The 13,477-nt window shown below is 48.9% G+C and overlaps 1 protein-coding gene across 3 annotated transcripts in view; it reads left to right on the top strand.

Moving 5' to 3' along the window:
- Positions 1-13,477, top strand: part of SETDB1 (SET domain bifurcated histone lysine methyltransferase 1) — a 1,213,210-nt gene that overhangs the window by 52,839 nt on the left and 1,146,894 nt on the right. For all 3 annotated transcript variants that reach the window (XM_069649750.1, XM_069649751.1, XM_069649752.1), the window contains exon 3: positions 6,879-7,036. In XM_069649750.1, the coding sequence (XP_069505851.1) occupies positions 6,879-7,036 (158 nt within the window). The remainder of the gene's footprint in view (positions 1-6,878; positions 7,037-13,477) is intronic.

Below are 13,477 nucleotides of genomic sequence, written 5' to 3'. Positions count from 1 at the left end.
GTTAATATCACATATGTATGTTTATAAGGCACCAGTTGGCCTGGGGAGTCAAACGTAGCTCCTAGTAATTGATGGTTTCAAGCTAACCAGGCTCTACTCAGGTAGAGGCAAATGCTGAATGGATGCCCGCAATTTCGAAACCTGGATTTCCTGTTATGTGACCGGGAGCAGATCCTGGGGTATGGGTTTATGCTCTGGGTGGGTAGGAGGTGGATGACATATGCTATTATTATTATTTTTTATTTTTTTATAGTTGGAGGACAAATTAGAGATGAACAAGTTACTTTCTTACCTGGTAACGTTCTTTCGATGGGATGGTCCGACGACGTATTCCATATCTATGACAGTAATCACCACAGCTGTGCTGCTTCGGAAACTTTTTCGGCGTCTGCGTCCTGCGTCGATGACGTCGATGCGCCGCCGTCGAGGACCTCCTCCGACGTCCGACGTCATCCGATGTGATAAGTAGGACGCACGACGCCAGTAGCCTCAGTTGTAGTTTTTTCCCCCAGAACGTGTGACAATAGTCAACTGCCAGTCCGACACAAAGCCTTGCGGAACGTAAGCTGCAAACGCAACAGAAATTCTGCAGCGGGGAAGGCAGGGCGGGAGCGATATGGAATACGTCGTCGGACCATCCCATCGAAAGAACGTTACCAGGTAAGAAAGTAACTTGTTCTTCGAGGGGATTGGGTCCTCCGACGTATTCCATATCTATGACAGACTCCCAAAGCAGTACCAAATCAAGGAGGAGGGAAAGAATTTAGAAACAAAATTTAGAAAAGCCAATCAAATAGCAGAGCAAAGGACCGCCTTGCCAAAGGCCAGATCCTGCCCTCTGATGGAATCGAGGGAATAATGCCGCACAAATGTATGCACTGAAGCCCAGGTGGCAGCATCACAGATGTTGCGAATAGGAACACCCCTCTGCAGGGCAGTAGATGCAGCCAAGCCCCTGGTAGAATGGGCCCGCAAGCCAGCCGGAGGGTCCTTGCCCGCCAAGCGGTAACACTCCGAGATGGCCAAAATAATCCAGCGGGACAAAGTCTGTTTCGTCACAGCTTGCCCCAAGCGCTTACCAGCGTAACCAATAAAGAGTTGATCGTCCACTCTGACCCGGGACATGCGAGAAACATAAAAGCTCAAAGCTCTCCTAGGATCAAGCCTATGGAGCCTCTCCTCTTCCTTACCAGGATGCGGAGGAGGATAGAATGCCGGAAGAACAATCTTCTGGGCCAAATGAAATTCCGTCACTACCTTTGGAAGAAAAGAAGGACGAACTCGAAGGACAACCCTGTCCTTGTGAAATACAGTGAAGGGTGGCTTAACAGAAAGTGCCTGTAACTCACTCACTCTGCGAGCGGAAGTAACCGCAACTAAAAACACAGTTTTCAAAGTCAACAGCCTCAAAGGGCAAGAATGTAACGGCTCAAACGGAGCACCCATAAGAAACCTAAGAACAAGGTTCAAATCCCAACCGGGCACCAGGAAAGGCGACGGAGGGAACACATTAGTGAGCCCTTTCAGAAACTGTGAAATTAAAGGGATTTTAAAGTAAGAACATTCTTCAGATGAGCGCTTAAAGATGGACAGCGCCGCCAGGTAACCCTTAACGGTACCCACTTGCAAGCCCCTGTGGGCCAAAGAAAGCAAAAAGGACAGAACCATGGGGATGTCACATGCAAAAGGATCCACATTCTGAACTCTGCACCAGTCGCAGAACTTACGCCAACGGCAACGGTACAGAGACTTAGTTGCGGGCCTTTGGGCCGAAAGCAACACCTCCATCACGTCTTCAGGGAGGTCCCAATCCTTATACCTCAACCTTTCAGAAGCCAAGCGTGAAGGTTGAGGGATCCGACCTCTGGATGGAGAACCTGACCCCCCTCCCGTGAGAGCAGATCGTCTCGGTAGGGAAGACGACGTGGAGGGCAGATGGACAAGTCGAGAAGGTCCGGGTACCACGTCCTCCGAGCCCACGCCGGAGCAATGAGGATCATCCGGGAACCGAACTTCCGTAACCTCCGCAGCACTTGCGGGATGACGGGGACTGGAGGAAACGCGTACAGCAGCGGGAACGACCACTCCACCACGAACGCGTCTCCTAAGGCTCCTTTTGGAGGAAATTCCCGCGAGCAAAACCTTTCGCACTTCCGGTTGACACTGGAGGCAAAGAGATCCACTTGAGGGGTCCCCCAAAGGGCGAAGATCTCCAGGAGAATCTCCTGAGCCAACTCCCACTCGTGAGAGATCGTGCTCTGCCTGCTCAGAGCGTCCGCCGTCACGTTCTCGACTCCGGCCAGATGAACTGCCGAGATCGAAACTTCCTGCTGGATGGCCCAGAACTCGAGCTGCATCGCCTCCCTGCACAGAGGAAGTGACCCTGCCCCCCCCCATTTTGTTGAGGTAGTGCATGGCCACTGTGTTGTCCGTCAGGATCAGGACATTCTTTCCTCGCACAGTCGGCAGAAAAGCCCTCAGGGCTAGCCTGACGGCCCTCAGCTCCAACAGATTGATATGGAGTCTGGACTCCGACGGAGACCAACGACCGCTGACTGTCAGCCCGTTGGCATGAGCTCCCCACCCCGTGAGGGATGCATCCGACACGATCGTCACCTCCGGCCAGGGAAGCCAAAACGGAGCCCCCTTCATCAAGTTGCCTTCGACGGCCCACCACAGAAGGTCCCGGGCGACCGAGGGCGGCACCTGAATCGGGTCCGACATCCTGCCGGAGGACTGCGACCATTGCATCTTGAGTGCCCACTGCAAAGATCTCATTCGCAGGCGAGCCTCTGGCACCAGAAGAACGCAGGATGCCATGAGGCCGAGCAACCTCAAGAACTCGAACGCTGGGAGCGTCTGGGCATGCTGAAACTTGCGCACCATCTGCTGAATGTGAAGAGCCCTCACCTGGGGAGGAAAACACTGCCCCAGGGAAGTGTCGAGCACTGCTCCTATGTACTGGAGCCTCTGCGTTGGCGTCAAATGGGACTTCTTTAAATTGAGGGAGAAGCCCAGCCTGTGAAGGGAGTGGCAGGCGACGGACAGATGATCCAGGACCTGCTCGGGAGAGCACCCCCTGATCAACCAATCGTCCAGGTAGGGGTAGACGTGAATCCCCCCTTGCCGGAGATGCGCTGCCACCACCACCATGAGCTTGGTGAAAACCCTCGGGGCGGAGGTCAAACCGAACGGCAGGACCCGAAACTGAAAGTGCGAGTCGCCAACCGCGAACCTCAGGTACTTCTTGTGCTTGGGATGGATCGGCACATGGAAGTAAGCATCCTTGAGGTCGAGTGACACCAACCAGTCCTGAAGCTGAAGGGCCTGGAGGACTTGAGAGAGAGTAACCATCTTGAACTTGTCCTACCTGAGGAGTTTGTTCAAACCGCGCAAGTCCATGATGGGTCTCAATCCCCCGTCTTTCTTGGAAATCAAAAAAATAAGGGGAATACCATCCCTTGTTCCTCTCCGCTACAGGCACCAGTTCTATGGCGCCTTTCTCCAGCAGGGCTTGAATTTCCTGCGCAAGGAGCGGATCCGGACACTTCAAAGAGAGGTTCCCCGGTGGATTGTCGCGAGGCCTGTGCCGAAAGGGAAGACAGTAGCCGTGGGTTATGATCTCCAGAACCCACACATCTGAAGTAATGGCACGCCACTCTACAAGATGCTGCGCCAGCCTTCCCCCAACCGGCGAACCATGGGACATGGCCTCACGACTGAGTAGGAGCGGCTGCGGCGTTACCTGAGGGCAAAGAGGCAACTGCCCGAGCGGCCTTGGCACCACGGGTACCTTGTCGTCCACCTCTGGTACCCCTGCGTTGGCCCCTTTGACTGCCAGCTCCTCTCGCTCTACCAAAGGACGAGTAATAGCGAAAGGAGCCACCCCTCCACTGCTGTCCCCTAGGACGAAAAGGCGGAGGTTGGCGAACTGCAGCGCCCAACGACTTCGCTGCAGCTTTTGAGGTCTGCAACCTCTCAAGGCTCTCGTCAGCCTTGCTGCCAAAAAGATGTTCACCATCAAAGGGCATGTTGAGGAGCCGGGACTGCACATCAGGAGCAAACCCCGACTTCCGCAACCACGCAAACCTGCGCATCACGGTGCTCGCCGCCATGGACCTACTGACGCATTCAGCTAAGTCCAAACCCGACTGAACGGACTCACACATGGCATCCTTACCATCCTGGACCAAAGCAAGGAAACCATCCCGTTCGTCCCCTTCGGGAATATGTTCAGCCGCCAACGCAACACAGTTCCACAGAGTGTGCGTGAAACGTGACAAGGCACAAATGGAGTTGGCCGCCTGAAGCGCCATACCACCAGAAGAAAACACCTTCTTCGCCCAGCCATCAAAACGTTTGTCGTCCCTATCAGGAGGGATGGTAGGGTACGACGCCTGCTTTGCCGGGGCCGTGGCCGCCTGCACCACCAAACTTTCCGGAGTGGGGTGCCTGGTCAAGTAGCAGGGGTCGCCACTGGCTGGACGGTATTTCCGCGACAAGGATCTGCCCACTGCCGGGAGACTCTCCGGAGCAGTCCAAGCCGCCGCCACCCTACGCTGTAAAGCCATATGGAATGGCAGTACCGGGTCAGTTGGGGGACCAACATCAAGGATGTCCGTCAGATCATCCTGCACAAACTCCCCTGGGGGAGCAGACCACCCCAGATACTCAGACACCCTAGCCATAAGGCGCCGGTATGAGGAATCGGCATGGGAGCCAGGCTCAGGCCGACCAAATTCCACCTCCGGAGAGGTGTCCAGACCACTCGCATCATGCAGCGACTGCCTCAATTCGTCAAATTGACTATGGCCCGAGACAATGTCATCCGGCACCAGATCAGGAACCAGGCCAACCGAATCCTCATCCGCCTCCGAAATATAATCCAAGTGGTGGAAAGGCACCTGAGAGTGCCTGCTCTTAGCCAGAGCCTTCCTAGGGGGTACACCCGAGACACGGGGCACCTCCGACACGAAAGGTGTCGATGGCGTCGAGCGAATCGGCGCCGCCGTCGAGAAAACCGGCAACGGCGCCGAGAGGGTCGACGTCGAGGAAATCGGCGTCGACGTCAGATGCAGCGCCTCCAATATCGGCGGCGTCGACACAGCCCTCGAAGCCGGAGCCCCGAGCGTGTCCCTCGACGACCTGAACGTCGACGGCCTCGACGACTTCCTCGGAGCCGGAGCTTCGAGAAAGCCCGTCGACGCCCTCGACGCCTCAGACGTCGATGTCTTCCTCGAAGACATCACAGGTGCACACGGTCTCGATCGCGTCGAGGACCGGGACCTGGAACGGGTACGGCGAGAACGAGCCTCCTTGTCCGAACGGGACCTCTCCCGTGACTCGTGCCGACCACTCTTGCGAGCGGCGTCTCTCGACCTCACACGGCCGACCCCACTCGGGGGCGCGGACGGTTGAGTACCCTGCGACTCAAGAATCGCCAACATTTTCTTCCCGAAGGAAGCCCATTCCTCCGGCGTCGCACGGCTGGTGGGATAACCGACGTGCCGGGCAGAGTCCTCGGAAGAGGACCTGGAAGGCGACCGGTGACGGCGCTTCCGAGAACGCCTCGAAGAGGCAGAGGAGTGGCGAGACCGACTCCTAGAAGAAGACCGACGAGACTTCCGACGATGACGCGGAGAGTCACCCCTCGAATCATCCGTCGAAAGCCCCGCCGACTTCGACTTCCGGGGCTTGGACACCCGACCTACCGACAATTTCTTCTTACGTTCGCGTAAGGCCTTGGAAGTGAGCGACAGGCAGTCGACACAGTCATCCGTGTCGTGGGCCTCCCCGAGGCACCAGAGGCAGGCGTCGTGCGAGTCAGTCACCGACATCTTGGACCCACACACCCCGCACTTCTTGAAGCCCGGACGCGGGGTTGAAGACGAAGTGGAAGACATCGCTGCGAAGGAATATTCACAAACGAACAGGCTCGAAGAACCAGAAAGAACAGAACTCCAAAGAGTCGAGGCTAGAACCGAGAAACACGAAGCAACACGTTCGCGGAAAAAACGGAACTGAGGCTACTGGCGTCGTGCGTCCTACTTATCACATCGGATGACGTCGGACGTCGGAGGAGGTCCTCGACGGCGGCGCATCGACGTCATCGACGCAGGACGCAGACGCCGAAAAAGTTTCCGAAGCAGCACAGCTGTGGTGATTACTGTCATAGATATGGAATACGTCGGAGGACCCAATCCCCTCGAAATGGGTTTTATGCCAAACGCAACTGCTTGCTTGGAGGCTCGACTAAAACGTCAACACATCGATTAAATGCAACATTGAAACCTAAATGCAACATTGAAACCTGAACGAATCATGTTCCTGCAGCTGAGCTGTTTCTATCAACAAAATCCATTGAAAACGATAGAGGGAAACAAAAAACACAACCGCAACCCTTGCGCAAGACTAATCTGAAGTACATCAGTCTTTCAAACCAAGCTTATTTATAATTGTTCTTTTATAACGCGCTTAGTACCAACAAGTGGTTTCTAAGCGCGGGAAGTGTCCTACGTGCACAGCATATATGTGATGCAAAATGCTTTAAACGTGAAAAACGGCATTCAAGGATGACGTTGTAATAAATTGTTTTGGTGTCTACAATTTATGAAAAAGTGGAAATTGACCCTTGTAAATAAATCTTGAAATGTTTAGCTTCTAAATTTTTAAACACCCTGATCGCATCCAAACTTCCTACCTATCGGGTAATCCAAATGGTTATATAAAAAATCCTTTTTTTTTTTTTGTAGAAGTTGCAGTTTCTAGCAGGCCATTTGGGCAATAAATGGTGGCATTGGAGAGTCCTAATCGTGGGTAGTAGAACACGCCCAAGGCTACGCTGCATCTCTTATATCGGTTGTTCTTTGTTCTTTCAGTGCTGTCGATGACTGCGAATCGCTTGTGAAAGATTTGTACAACAAGCTTGGGCTGAACTATCGTGAGAGTAGTTCAGAGGATGAGGGCTCTGGCAAGCCAGCTGAAGTCATTGAGATTCCAGATGAAGAAGATGATGATGTCCTCAGCATTGGCTCAGGTATGATTCTGTAAAAGGATGTTTTGGTAGTAAACCGTGTTGAGGATGCCTGGTTGAGTGATTTTAAGTGTAAACAAGGACAGCATAAAGCATATGGGGCAGACAATCTGATTTTTCTTTTTTTTTTTTGCTTCACTTTGTAAACTTTCTTCCCAGGAGCCGAAGTGATTTCGGTAAAATCAACATAGGCACACTTCATATTTGGTGCAATTTTGCCAATCGGCCATGCTTAGTAACGTTTATGTGCCATTTACTGTAAACAAAGTTTGTTGGCAGTATATTTCAAATAAAGGTTCAAACATCTCATTCTCGCCAACCAGGTCGAGTACCATGTAGATTTTGGGAGCCCTGATAAAATAACATAACATGATTTTTGTGGATCAGAGATTTATGAATATATGCGCCCTTTGACTTTTATCATTGCCATTTGTTAGATTTTTGTGTTTTTAACACCAATAAAAAAAAAAAAAATTCAGCCCTGTTCCACCTGTGCTCTCAAGTAGACACCTCCATTTTCGGCACTCCAGCCTTGGCTCGGCCCCAATCGAAGCTTGTGATTTTCCTGCATTTTTCCCTTCTGCAATGGTACAGATGGAATGAAGTACGTTAGACTAAAAGCTACTCAACGGAATGCCCAGAATTCATGATTATTTAAAAGCTTTCCTCGCATCATGTTATTTTGCTTCAATGATTTGCCGTACATGGCATTGGTATGCCCAGATAGGTGGTAGAAAACACGTTTGACACTTACCCAACTGCCTCTCACGGGTGAGAGCTTGTAAGACTGACACATATCTTTGGTTGCTTATTGTCCCACGCAGAAAGAATCGGCCCTGGTAATTCTGGAGTTCGTCGCATGGATTGGGCCCAAGACATATTTGCAAATCCTTTCCCCCTTTTGCAGTGGCACAGATGGACTGAAAAAAATAAACTGCCCATAGGAATTCCTAGTGTCCTGATTAATTCCACAGATTTCAACATTCTTTTGCTTCTCTATGAGAAGGGCTATCTGCACAGCCACCTTTGATTTACACAGGATAGGAAAGAAATCGCCCATTTCCATGCCTTTTGATGTTGAATGGACAGTTTATATTTTAAAGTACTTGTATATTCTTTTTTTAGTCCACTGCAGCTTAAGCAGTTCTTAGAATCTGTGTTTTTAAGTAACTTGTTCATGGGTTCTAATATTTTTTTATATTGTGTCGGATCCATGTCTGCCAATTTTAAAGAGCAACTTTAATAAGTCGGAAGCATTTTCAAACTCCTTTGGCTGTGTGGGGTAGGTAGTGTAGGTAGCACTCAACTTGCAGGTTTCGTAACTCCCCAGGAAATGTAACCATGTTAGCTTGCAAGTTGACATTTCTGTCCTTGCACATATGATCACATATGTGCTCCCCCCCGCCCGCCCCAAAAGTGGGAGCTCTAGGCAGTGCTCCATATAGGATTTAGGACTGGGAGTATTTTACTCGCAATTTTTAGAAATGGAGAGTAAATCCAATTTCAAGAGTAAAAATGATTTTCCTCCTTCGCAAGAGAGTACAAAGTGTCTGACAACTATCCAATTTGTCCGTAAAATTCAAACTTTGTTAGAAAACATTAGTGACAAAACAGCTGTATCTCAAAGTGGATCTAAATATTGTATTGCACCAGTGTAAAACATTTTCCCGACACAAGAACCTTGTAGATGCATACTACCCAGCTTCATCTTCATGATATACTTGGGCACAAACTCTGTTAAGAGTTACTACAGATGCCAGCTAGTTGCACCGGGTGATTCCTAAATCAAGTCCCTCACTCTACCAGCATAATTTCTTTGGCTCTCGGGCCTACTGTTGCTGCCTGGCATTACCTACTTGACAGCCAATCCCATGTTTTTGCTCCATCCCTCCTTCCCTCTGCTACTTTGTTTCCCGTCTCTCACTTTCTGACGCTCTGCCTCTCACCCTTAAGTGTTGCAATGCCACATTTTACTGTCTGTTTCTCTGTCACTCTGCCTTTCCCATCTGTGCATTCTATTGTTGCTTTTTCCCCCTCATATATGATATGATAGTTTATTTATATAGCGCCTATACACAATGCGTTTCAAAGCGCTTCAAGGCAAGGGAGGGAACAAGGGAAAATACAGCGACATTCTTACAGGCCATGAACCGTAAGGATGTGAAGTTAACTATCGTACTCGGCCTGACGACATTTCAGATAGTGCAAGTGCTAATACATAGATAAGGAAGGGAGGGGGAGAGTGGGAAGGAAATGGAAACAGACAGGCGACTACCGTACTAGGCCTGACAACATTTCTGGTGAGCCGGAGGAAAACAAAAGGTGAGGGAGAGGGGTGCAGAAAGGTAGGGATGGAACAAAACAAGCAACTATCGTACTAGGCCTGACAACGTTTCAGATAGTGCTGGAGGGAGTGGGAGGGGGCAGTAAGGGGATAGGGGAGCGACAGACGAGGTTGCTATCATACTAGGTCCAGGGACAATTCTGATAGAGTAAGGGGAGGAGGAGAGTAAGGGGAGGAGGAGAGGAGATGGGAAGAGGGAAAGGGGGGGGTATAGAACAGAGAGTAAGCAGTCAAAAAGAGTGGAGAAGTAAGAGGGGAGAGCGAATACAATTGCAGAAGTCAGTAACACATAATGTTGCAAGTCTGGATACAAGATGAATATGGGAACAGCATGATTCAGGGCCCCCATGAGTACAAGATGCAAAGGAAGTCCAGCATGAGAGTTTAGAAAGGGTGAAGCACCGTGAATCAATGAAGTCCATAAAAGTCAAATCCAGCATTGGCCACAGGATGGTGATGGTGAAACCAGAATGTATCAGGACAGACTCCTGTGTGCAGGAAGGGGGGGGGGGTCCACAAGGGAACAACACAGTGGGACCATAGAGGGTGGCGATGGCCTGTGAGGATAGAGGGTGTAAACACATGTTGGTGCATGCTTACCTGCTGTTTTAGCAGGGGTTCGGGTCCTGGGTCCTGGGTCCTCCTGGTCCGAACAAGTCCAAACAGGAATTGCCCTTTTCTTTGACTGCCCTTCACTTTGGACGCCCGGGTGAGAGACGGCCTTGATCTAAGAGTTAAGAGCAGGAAGGAAGAGGCAGGGCTAAGAAGGTGGGTGGTGCTCAGGCTAGGTGACCTAGATCCACTTAGACCTACTCCCCAGCTGCAAAGGAAAAGAGGCTGAGGGCTTCTTAAGTAGGGAAAAGAGCGGCAAGCAGGAAGGCACCAGGTGGGCGGGGCTTGCTAAGTGGTGAAAAGGAGCGGAAACCAGGAAGGCACCAAGTGGGCGGGGCTTGCTAAGTGGTGAAAATTAGCGGAAACCAGGAAGGCACCACGTGGCCGGGGCTTAGGCCAGGTGACCTGGATCCACTCACATCTTGCTGTATCTGTTAATATAACGCCTCTTCCTCTCATGCCATTACTCTGGCTATATCTGTTTTTTAATTTTCTCGGTTGTGGTTGCTGCTCCTTTTGATTCTTTCTTGCACTGTCTTATGTTATTGGCCTGCCCTTCTCTAGTCTTGCTTTTCTATTTCCATCCCTCCCCACCTACTGTTGATCTGTATTTTATTTTGTCTCCAAATGTCTCTTTTGCTCTGCTTCTATCTCTCACTCCTATTGTGTGTTTGTCATATTATCTGTTCTGAGCCATCACAGGTATAGCAGCCCTGATGAGACGTGTGTTATGAGCATTACAAGTAGAGCATACTGGATGAAATGTGTGTGTTATGTATCACTGAACATTTAGTAGTTCTTTTGATAAGTTGAAAGTTAAGTCAACTGTTACAATTTTAATGTTACCTGCATCTTAAATGCATGTCTCTGATGCAGACTCATTAACTTGCCTATTAACGGGATTTGAACTAACAGGTTACTCCATAATCTCTGCAGCAGGGCTATTGACCGGCTGAGCTGCCGTTCCCAACAGGCTGTTGACACTAAAAAGCACATAGGGTTACGGCACTGGCAGTTCCATGTGCGGCTTGCTTGACATAAATGGCTTGTCAAAAGCTCTAATCCTGTTTGGTCTATCATACATTAGTCATGAGATTCATAATGAGGCTTTGAAATGTGTTAGATTTTTGGCAGTGGGACTCAGTAATAGGACATGGGAGAAGCAGAGGTTTTGAAAAGCGCAAGATCGAGTAGAAGGGATTGAAGCGAATGACAGCAATGCCATCTTCTCACACTGTCAGAGGTAGGTGGGAAGATCTCAGACATTGTTCTTGCTCTGTACTTTAGCTCGCTGCAGAACATGGGAACATACGTTCCTGTTTTCTTAACAGCAGCTCTGTTAAGAAATGCAGGTACTGTCCCAAAACATAGCAATCCTTTTAAGAAACGTGGGCATTATGCAGTCAGCCCTGCTGTGAATGTTGTATAGCAGCTCCGTTGATAAATTAGGCTACCTTGCCTGAATATATAGCAGTCCCGTTGAGAGGTAAAGGTACAATAATCTGTGCCACTGAAAATTATATACAGCACTGCTTCTACCTTTATCCATTATACCTGCTTGCGGTGGGTGGTCAGAAAGGGAGTTAAAGTTCAGACCACATGACTAGCTATGCAAGTGGTGTGCTTCTGTGATTAAAAGAAAACAAAGTATGAAATGCCCATGCTGCTGCAACTGTTAAATCCAATTAAGCAGAAATGCAGCCCTTGTATTTTGCACAATACTACCTATGTCCTAAAGCAGAATGAAAAGCATGTTCTTGATTCAAGATGCTTTAATAGCACTGTAACCTACAAAATGCAGGCAGTTGAACAAAGTGAACAAAACACAAATTCCCTTTTACATTACTCAGAGTATTATCTTGATAGATTCATTAACAGAGGAAGAGTGTTAATAAATTAAACAGACCAGGACTCATCCCAGTTGCTTCTTTCAAGGAACTGTCGATTACTAAAGTAGAGTGGATTTGCAAGCTGCTGCTAGCCAGGCTGTCACCAGTGAGCTCCATGATTTTTTGGGGTTGCTGCCATAAATGGCCTGTGTAAGTGGTACGCAAGGAAGCATCAAAAGGACCGTATTGACAGGATTTCTGTGCTTAAAAAGCCCTAATACGCACCTTATGTGGAGGGCTGGCTCCAAGTGAGTGTTTTACTCCATACTTGTTTGGCAGTTGGGAGCAAAGGTGATTTTTCAGGGTTCATGCTCTACTGAGGTATTGTTGGGTAAGTAAAAATGTTTAATTATAAAATCCTGTGAATGTTTATTGTAACACCACCTTTGCTCCCATTAATTATCTGCCTGAAAAGGTTTTAAAAAAAATAATCTTATAAACCCTCTTCGGATGGGATAATAGGACAGTAAATCTCTGTGGGAGGTGCTGATGATGCTTCTGGTCTTAACACAGAACATGTATATCTGTTAATCCCTATGTGCTTTGTCGCTCGTATTTGCCTTTTTTTCTTCTGAAGAAAAACACAGGTACGATACATATCTGGAAAGATGTCTGCTTCAAACGAGCAGTATTGGAATGCACCCCTTCTGCCCCCATTCCAGCTCTATAGAAATGAGTGCATAAGGCAGTACATAGGTGATTCCAGCAGGTAGTGCATGAATAACCTCAACAAAGGAGCTTCTTAAATTCGCCAATTTGTTAGCATAGCTGTTAAATATGCAGTGGCTGCTCAAATATGTCATTGGTCAACTCACCAAGACAAACATAAAAACTGGCACCCCCATAACTCGCACCCGGAGGCAATCAATCATAGGATAGCAGGGATACAGGAACCTACAATAAAACCACCACTAATTAATAACCACCCCCTGCTCCTCTCATGCATACCTGCCACGTACATACCACACATACGCCCAAAGGGCTGATCCACACTAAACGCAAAACACAAGCCACACCTCCATCACAAGAACAAGCAACCGCATACCAACAACTCAAACCTGGATGTTACCCCTCTGGACACAACAAGCACTCACAGAAAGCCGACATGCACAGACGCCAGTTTCTGCAAACATCAGCAGAAGAGCACAACCTTTCCCTCTTCCATCGCGAATTCACCCAACCCACTTCCTTACAGAGCCACTTGAGCGCTTGGAGACCATGCAAAGGCTAGCGGTGCGTGGTATAAATCAACATAATTTATAGCTTGCAGTACACCTCCATGCTACAGAACTAAGCATCTTGTTATAAATATTGCTACAGTAAAGAAGATATCTCCATTTGCAGTAAAGGAGAACAATCTCCATTTGCAGTAATTGTATACCAGAAAAAAGCAGAAGCTATTGCACTCGATATTCCTCCCAAGGGCTTCCATGTCACCCTCAAGCGTTGTTTGATAGTCAAGAAAACGTCTTTCGGGCCTCCACCGTAATGATATGGATTACAAGTTTTTATATTTCCTTCTCAATCTTTTTATTTGAATTTTATTCAATCAATTTCATGCAGCAATGTACAATATCATTGTTTCCTCATTATAACCAC

This window comes from Ambystoma mexicanum, chromosome 1p (assembly GCF_040938575.1).
Source record: "Ambystoma mexicanum isolate Mex_15411 chromosome 1p, UKY_AmexF1_1, whole genome shotgun sequence".
In the NCBI taxonomy this organism is placed as follows: Eukaryota; Metazoa; Chordata; class Amphibia; order Caudata; family Ambystomatidae; genus Ambystoma; species Ambystoma mexicanum.
This window is presented reverse-complemented; position numbering and strand designations above follow the sequence as displayed.